This window comes from Monoraphidium neglectum (assembly GCF_000611645.1).
Source record: "Monoraphidium neglectum strain SAG 48.87 unplaced genomic scaffold scaffold02574, whole genome shotgun sequence".
NCBI classification, from domain to species: Eukaryota; Viridiplantae; Chlorophyta; class Chlorophyceae; order Sphaeropleales; family Selenastraceae; genus Monoraphidium; species Monoraphidium neglectum.
In genome coordinates, this window is record NW_014011054.1 from 1,375 (window position 1) to 9,423 (window position 8,049).

The following is an 8,049-nucleotide window of genomic DNA, read 5'->3' on the forward strand; positions in this document are numbered from 1 at the left end:
CCGCCGGCCCTGGGGCGTCCTGGGGCTGTGGCGGCGGGGCGCGCGGCCGAGGCGGCCTTGGACAAGCTGGGCAAGCAGCTGCGCGCCCTGGGTGAGGTGGTGCTCAAGGTGGTGGGGGTGCAGCCGCTGTCGGCCGCCAGCCGCCGCACCGCACCCTTTGTGCCGGAGCCGCACCCGCTGGTGGGCGGCCCGGGCGGGCTGGCGGCTGCGGCGGCGTCCCCCCAGCTGCCGCGGTGCCTGGAGCCCCTGGAGGTGATGGTGCAACTGGAAGGCTCAGGTGGGCGATGCGGTCTCTTTATTGGGGTTTTTGGGGGGGGGCCTCGTGCATCCCAGTACGTGGATATCAGGTGTTTTGGGACCTGATGTGAGGCTTTTGCCAGGTGGTAGTGTGCATGCCACAAGTTCCACCCAAGCTTCAGTCCCTCTCGAAAAGTTTATGCCCCTCAACGCCTCCCCGGCTAACCCCATGTGTGTCCGTTCCTGCCATAAAATATGTCAAGGCCGCTGGCCGGACGACCTGGCGGCCTACGGCAAGATGAAGGCCGCCATTGGCTGCCAGCTGGCGGGGGCGCTCGCGTCGGCCGCCGGCTTCACCGCGTCGCCCTCTGAAGAGGCGGTGGACGTCTTTGTGGACGGCTTCGCCTTCCGCCTGCTCCTCTACACTGACAGGTGACAACAGCCCGCCGCGTTCTGTGGCTTGACATTTGCAGCACCTACAACCAACTGATGTTCGCTGCTCTCTCGCTGCGGCCACATGCGCTGTTGTTTGTCAATGATGGCGGGCTTCGTGACCCCCATGCTGCCAACTGCCTGTCCTTTTCCTCAACACCACAGGGACGTAGCAATGCATGCCAAGGCGGCCGCGGCTGGTCCACATGCCCACCATCACCATGCTGCGGCACACAGCCCCCCGCGCGTGCTGGTGCTAAGCTGGCACCACGGCCTGGTGGCGGCGCTGGAGGGGCAGTACGCAGCCTTTGGCCCCACCTGCCGCTTGGCCAAGCGGTGGCTGGGCACGCAGCTGCTGGGCAGCCAGCTGGGCTGTGAGGCCGTGGAGCTGCTGGTGGGCGCCGCCTTCTGCGGGCCAGCGCTGGCACCACCCCCAGCATCGCGCGTCACGGGTGAGGCGCTCGACCTAAGCCAGGCATGTCCATTTTTTTGGGGGGGGGGCAAGTGGCTGCACGCTGCATGTTCACACATGCTGCAGTGGGCAATGTGCCTGCCTGTTACAACGCACCCCGCCCCCGTGCTCCCTGCCTCATGGGACCTCCACCTGCAGGCCTTCTGCGCTTCCTGCAGCTGCTGGCCAGCCACCCCTGGCTGCGCGCCCCCCTGCTAGTGGACCCGCTGCGCGAGGTGGACGCAGCCCAGCGGCGGGCGCTGCTGCAGCAGTATGAGGCGCGGCGGGCAGCAGGCAGCGCTCCTGCCATGTTCATCTCAACACCGCGCGACATGGCTTACAGCAGATGGTGGGTAAGGCTGCGGGGGCTGTTAGGGGTGGGGCATGAGGCGGGCTCTTGGCTTCCTAGTGGAGCCGACTCGCTCCCCATGCGACACAGAAGCTACGGATGGCGCTCCAACTAGGACTGCCGTGCCCATTCACAGTGGCACGAACTGTTTCCTTGCGGAGCTAGATCACACCCGGCCCCCATCGTACTGCTGCCAGCTCTGCTGTGCTGGGTGCAGTTGGTTAGGCGGCCGACATTCCTGGTAGCGAGGCATATGTTCCACACACCTGACACATGCGTACGCAGAACTATGGCAGGCACCTCTTACAGTGTCCACCCTCCGTGCTACGCCTGTTCTCCACTGACCCCACGCTACCGCATGCAAACCGTGTCGCACCAGGACCGTGGACCGCCCCAGCGCCGGTGTGCTGCAGCACCTGGTGGGCGCAGCAGCGGCGGCGGCCGAGCAGCTGTCGGCGCTGCAGGAGCGCCTGGAGGGAGCTGGGGACGCGTGGGGCGCCCTCTTCGCAGCGCCCCTGGAGGACTTTGATGCCTGGGTGCTGCTGAGGAGGGACGCGCTGCCGCACGCTGACCGCGTCATCCCCGGGGAGTCGGCACGGCTGTCCAAGCACCTAGAGCGCCATGCAGCGGGACACGGCAAGCGCAACCGCGGCGCCAGTGCAGATGCAGGCGTGCCCGCAGCCAAGTCGGCGAACGCTGTGCTGCGGGCTTTCCCCCAGCGCGTCCTGGCGAGCCAGCCTACAGACGCGCTGCTGCCGGAGCTGCTGGTGGGCTTTGACCCTGTGGGGCGCTACCTGGCGCTGCTGGAGGAGAGGTTTGGACACCTGGCCGTGTTCTGCGCAGACACGGCAGGCGGCTTCCCTGCAGTGGGCGTGAAGTGGCAGCCGGCCGCCTTTGTCCCGTCACCCCTGCGGCCTGCGCTGGCGCACTGCGTGGTCGAGGTGGCCCCAGGCCTGGGTGTGCCCAACCTGGCCCAGGTGCTGCACGAGATGCACCTGCTGGGGGAGGGCCTGGTGCAGGAGGTGGTGGCGCTGTAAGGCCGCCGCCGCTGCGGCCCTGCTTAGGATGCTGTTGTTGTAGCACGGCCATGTTACTCAGTCGTGAACACAGTGCCCTGGCAGGGTCGACACACCATTGCCTGTAATAACGAACAACAGCTTGGGCTGCGCTGTCACAATGCTGCGGTGATGACGCAGGGCGTGCATGGTAGGAGCAGAGTTCAATTGCACCGGTGTCTAAAGCCAGCCGCGCGCCCAGTAGTAACCGAGGGCAAGGCATTCACGCCAAAAGTCCCACTGATCTGCCAGGCCGTCGAGCACGGGGCCGTAGCCACGGTGCCCTGCGAATGGCGCCGCCGCCACGTACAGCTTGTAGGGTGCCCCCGGGACGTCCACTGCCATCCCCAGGTCACGCATGGCGCGCCTGAACACCAGATAGGACCGGAGCTGGTGGAAGGGATTAGTGACCAAAACCACGCGGTGCCAGTGGACGGCACCGCGAATTGGTGCAGTGCTGGTTAGCTGCTGCTGCTGCTGCTGCTGCTGCTGCTGCTGCTGTTCAGACTGCTCCTTCTCCTTCTCCTTCTCCTGCTGTTGCTCCTGCTGCTGTTGCCGCTGCTGCTGGTGCTGCTGCACCATGGCAAGACTGAAGAGAGCGTTGGTGCGGGTCGACGTGGACCTGTCCTCAAGCAACCACCTGATTGTTTTGTGGGATTGATGAGTGGGGAAAACGCCTTCTGCTTAGTCGAGTCTGACACAAGGTAAGGCTGCACGCCTTGCTCAGAACAATCACCCACCAGCGCTCATCGTGGCTCAGGAATGCACGCGCCACCACCCCTTCCTGACACACACCCACACATAAAAACACACACACACACACACACACACACGCACGCACGCACGCACGCACGCACGCACGCACGCACGCACGCACGCACGCACGCACGCACGCACGCACGCACGCACGCACGCACGCACGCACACACACACACACACACACACACACACCTGCCAGGCACCGGCTGCCCGCCAGCAATGTGCAGTGCATAGTCCTCCATAGCGTTGGCTTCGCTGACGTTACGCAGGCCACCACCAGGGTGGGCGCCGCTGAAGATCAGGTGCTGCACGCTGCCCTGGGGAAGGGGGTGGCATGATAGGGAAGTTACGAGGTTGAGATGCAGCACCCAGCACCAGTGTGGTTGAGAACTTGTATGACGCACCAAGCGAAAAAGTTTGAGCTACAACCCTGTGTGGCAGCGGGCGGTGAACCGCACGCCGCACCTGCTTGAACAGGGCAACTGCGACCTCCACCCTGCTTTGCAGCGGCCGTGTGCAGCTGCCGTTCCTGCATTCCAATGAACCAATGTAAAGTCAAGCTCTGCAGGCCAGGACTGCGGTCCTAGAACACATGAATGTATGACAGGCGGTGTGGTCACAGTCCCACCTCGCACGGTCGTGACTGCTGCTGCAAAATACAACACTTGGACCTGCAGCTGCTTCTGGCCTGCACCCCCCGCCCCACCTGTGAAGCGCGTAGCCCAACACAACCCCCACGTCACTCGCTGAACCGCCTGGAACTGGATGTCTATTGCTGCACGAGAGCAGTCCCTGCATCCAGGCTGTGATGCCACGTTGCGCGGCGGTGTGAACGCCCAACGCCAGGAGCGCTGCCGCCGCAGCCGCTATACAGGCGCCCGACCTTTTCAACAACAGCGGCTTGCCTGCCCCTGCGGCTACGACCATTTGGTGATAGTTATTGGTCTGTTCTTGGACTTCTGGACATCCGCTGGTGCTGTGTGCTGCTTCGGATTGCTCGCTGCTGCACGCTGCGGCGGCGACGGTGTCGGGGCCTGCAGCTACTGTACGTATGCAACAGGTCAATCTGGTGTCAGATGTGAGCAAGGTAAAACAGCCAAGTCCAACCTACACAACGCTATCATACAGTCGTTTCGGACGTTGCTTTCTTCAAGAAACGTATGACACGATGGTGGTGCCTGGTGACACTGTGACCCCTAGTGGGATCGAAGAGCAAACCTGTTCGACCGAGCAGGGCGGGTGTTCGTCAGTGCCGTAATTTGCCACGCGCGAAGGAGGTCGTGCTGTGGTCCGCAGATCTCTCTGGCAGCCTGCACTGTCGTGCGCGGAGTGACCTCTGCCATGAGGGCGTCCCAACTCGCGCGCGGATGCGAGCGTGGCGCGATGATGTCCAACAGCATTAGGTGTCGTGTCTCGGCGCAGGCCTACGGTTCACGGGCGGCGGCGGCGGCGGCGGTGCTTGCCTCTGGCCGCCACGCTGGCAGCGGCCGGGCTGCAGTCCTGCGTGCCCGTGCGGCTGAGACCGCCGAAGTCAAGGTGGGTGCAAAGCACACCGCAGCGACAGCGGTGGTCGGCCTGATCGGGCCCCGCCTCGAACGCCGGCCCACCACATCATGCCCCCCAAAGGGGCTTGGGCGCGAGCTCCCCCTGGCATTGCCTGGGCCTGTGCATCACCAGAGGTGCAGGGTGTGCTACGAGTGCATACGTCAGCAACGACTGGGCCATAGTTATCATCTAACCCTTGAAGCAAGCCCCCCCATGCTGGCTGCTCGCCTAGGTTGCCAACATTGAGGCTCCACCTCGGGTGGAGGGCATCGCGGGGGTCGTGACCGACCTGGTCGGAAACACCCCCATGGTCTTCCTCAACAGGGTGGTGCCCCAGAACGGCGCTCAAGTGGCAGGTGGGCCAGCACCGGTGGGCTGCCATTCTTGTGGTGTCAGCCTTGGGAACAACGCTGATGTGGCCGCTCGTGCCTTGATGCTGCCTGTCGCAGCATGCCAATGATCTGGGATGCAAGGGTGGTCTCGCACCTGCAACATGACCGGCCTCACCCCCAAACCACTGGTGCCTGCTTCTGCGCACTCAGCCAAGCTGGAGCTTATGCAGCCATGCTGCAGCGTGAAAGACCGCATCGGCAAAAACATGATCGAGGACGCTGAGGCACGGGGCCTCATCACACCCGGCAAGACAACGCTGGTGGGCGGCCAGGGGGGGCGTTAGGGGAGGCAGGGCTGGGCCAGGACGCACAACCTTTGCCGCAACGCGAGTGGGCGCGACCTGCACCGTGCAATGTGCCCTGGCCTACCATCACTTCTCAGCATCCATGCCACTGCATGCCTCCCCCCTCAACACGCACGCAGGTGGAGCCCACCAGTGGCAACACGGGCATTGGTCTGGCCTTTGTGGCCGCAGCCAAGGGCTACAAGCTGGTGCGCAGCCATTCGTGAGAGGCACGGACAAGAGGAATCACAGCATCGTGGTGGCGGCAGCTGTTCCTGCTGGCCTTCACAAAAGGGGGGTTTTCCGCTCCCCTTGATCTGCCCTGCCCTCCCCCACGCCCCACCTCCTCGCTCCTCCCACAGATTCTGACTATGCCTGCGTCTATGTCATTGGAGCGCCGCGTGCTGCTCAAGGCCTTTGGCGCGCAGCTGGTGCTGACGGGTGAGGGGCCATGGGGGGGGGACGTGCTGACCAGCACCCCCTGGAGGCGCATGCTGCAATCCTAAAGCTAACACATGCAGCAAAGCCCCTGCTTGCTCACAGGGCATCGCACTGATGCCGTGGCAGAACATCAATGCGTCGTCCCTCCCGTTTGCCAACCCTACTCAGACCCAGCCAAGGGCATGAGGGGCGCTGTGGACAAAGCCACAGAGCTGGCGGCCACCATCCAGGACTCCTACGTGCTGCAGCAGTTTGAGAACCCAGCCAACCCGGACGTGCATCGCCGCACCACTGGCCCTGAGATCTGGCGCGACACCGCCGGCCAGGTGCGGATGAGTTGGCTGGGCCTGCGCGAGTCCCTTCCCGCTTCACAGCTGGATCTTCTCCCATGCGAAGACGACGGATGCGTTGTTTCACAGGGTGTCCCTTTGACAGCCTTCACAGCTGTCATGAGAGGCGTGGCTGCTTTCCACAGACGCAAATTTTACACACTTCTGCCTGCACTGCTGTGCCCCTCACCTCTCACAAGGTTGACATCGTTGTGGCAGGCGTGGGCACCGGCGGCACCATCACAGGTGTGGGGGAGTACCTCAAGGCCAAGAAGCCGTCGGTCAAGGTGCGGGCGTGTGCTTTCCACTTGTGATTTCGATAGGTCAGATGCTCAAGCATGTTCTGTAAGCACATACGTTGATGTTCTCAGCTGGGGGCGATGGCAGCTGTGGTGGTTGTGGTGGTGGTGGTGGTGGTGGTGGTGGTGGTGGTTTATTCATGCTTCGTGCATCATTCCTGCGCTTTCCATCAACACTTGTTCCGTATTATTCATGCTCAGGTAATTGCGGTGGAGCCGGCAGAGTCGCCCGTGCTGAGCGGCGGCAAGCCGGGTGGCCACAAGATCCAGGGCATCGGCGCTGGGTTTGTCCCGGGCGTGCTCAACACAGGCGTCTACGACGAGGTGCTGCAGGCGAGATGCGGGGACTTTGGTTGCTTCCCTAAGCGGCATGGGACCGTGCATGGACCAAGAAGCGTATTCAAGTTGCAGGCCGCATGCGGGTACCTTGATATCATGCATTTTGTGTGCAAACATTCACGGTGTATGCCCATCATTTCTGTCGCTGTGGCTTCGATGATCACTCCTTCCCATGTTTCATTTAGGTGTCGTCTGATGATGCAATCACCATGGCGCGGCGGCTGGCGGTGGAGGAGGGTTTGTTCTGCGGCATCAGCAGCGGTGCAGCAGTTGCAGCTGCTGCCCAGGTGATCAGGCGTCTGTTTTCTGTTGTTGTGCTGCGGGCCCGCGCCACCTTGTCGTTTTTGCAACCATGCACCACCCTTGATTATCAAACCCTACAGCTGACTGAATATCAATCCATTTTGCAATCCATTTTGCAGGTCGCTGCCCGCCCTGAAAACAAGGGCAAACTGATCGCGGTTGTCATCCCCTCCTTTGGCGAGCGGTACCTGAGCAGCGCACTCTTCGAGGTGAGATGCATGAAAGCCTGCATGCCGTTCGGCGCTGAAAGGGTCACCCAATGCGGGGAGGGGGGGGTAGGAACTTCGCAAATCAGTCACATTTTCTAGTCCGTGCCATCTGCAGCGCCTTCTGTCCGAATTGATGCGTCAGCTCACAGTGCACTCATCACCATCCCACCATCAGGCCCTGAGGCAGGAGGCAACCAAGATGCAGGCTGACGGTCGCATAAAGCTGAGGGATGTGGCTGGAAGGGAGTTTTACGTCCCTCCGCTCTGAGGCTGACCCCAACGAGGCTTGCATTCACAAGTTGGGCACTAAGTTTTTGGCCAGCAACTGACAAACATTGTGCGGCTGTGATGCCATAATTGAACCCCACACGCCTGAAATGTTTGAATCCCAAGGCATTGACGGCCACAGCTATGGATTAGTCTATGAGCACTTGTAAACAAGCGGTCTGGAGGAGTATGGCCTTTGATTTTTGCGCATGCTGGTGAGTCTCTCACAAGTGCAACAGGCCAAGCAGCTCACTTGCAGCGCAAGAGCCAGTGCAGCTAGCACTGCAACGCCAATGCCTTGAACCCTGCAACAGAAGAAAGGAGGAGGGAGAAAATGGCAGAGGGAGGGAGCTAGGAG

General features: G+C 62.3%; 3 protein-coding genes across 3 annotated transcripts in view; 2 read left to right on the forward strand and 1 right to left on the reverse strand.

Moving 5' to 3' along the window:
* Positions 1-2,506, forward strand: part of MNEG_11059 (Nucleolar protein 6) — a gene marked incomplete at both ends in the record, with an annotated part of 3,755 nt that extends 1,249 nt beyond the window's left edge. The window contains 4 exons of the mRNA XM_014040467.1: positions 501-669; positions 907-1,121; positions 1,280-1,469; positions 1,849-2,506. Coding sequence (XP_013895921.1) covers positions 501-669; positions 907-1,121; positions 1,280-1,469; positions 1,849-2,506 — 1,232 coding nt within the window. The remainder of the gene's footprint in view (positions 1-500; positions 670-906; positions 1,122-1,279; positions 1,470-1,848) is intronic.
* Positions 2,507-2,704: 198 nt separating this feature from the next.
* On the reverse strand, positions 2,705-3,106 carry MNEG_11060 (hypothetical protein; the record flags this gene model as incomplete). Its single annotated transcript, XM_014040468.1, has 1 exon — positions 2,705-3,106. One exon carries the CDS (start codon positions 3,104-3,106, stop codon positions 2,705-2,707), a length of 402 nt encoding a protein of 133 aa, XP_013895922.1.
* A 1,563-nt stretch (positions 3,107-4,669) lies between these two features.
* Positions 4,670-7,844, forward strand: MNEG_11061 (cysteine synthase A; the record flags this gene model as incomplete). Its single annotated transcript, XM_014040469.1, has 11 exons — positions 4,670-4,819; positions 5,061-5,184; positions 5,371-5,480; positions 5,645-5,713; positions 5,867-5,945; positions 6,114-6,271; positions 6,475-6,561; positions 6,775-6,897; positions 7,098-7,199; positions 7,359-7,424; positions 7,818-7,844. The coding sequence occupies 11 exons, from the start codon at positions 4,670-4,672 to the stop codon at positions 7,842-7,844; spliced, it is 1,095 nt and encodes a 364-aa protein (XP_013895923.1).
* Positions 7,845-8,049: the final 205 nt, after the last annotated feature.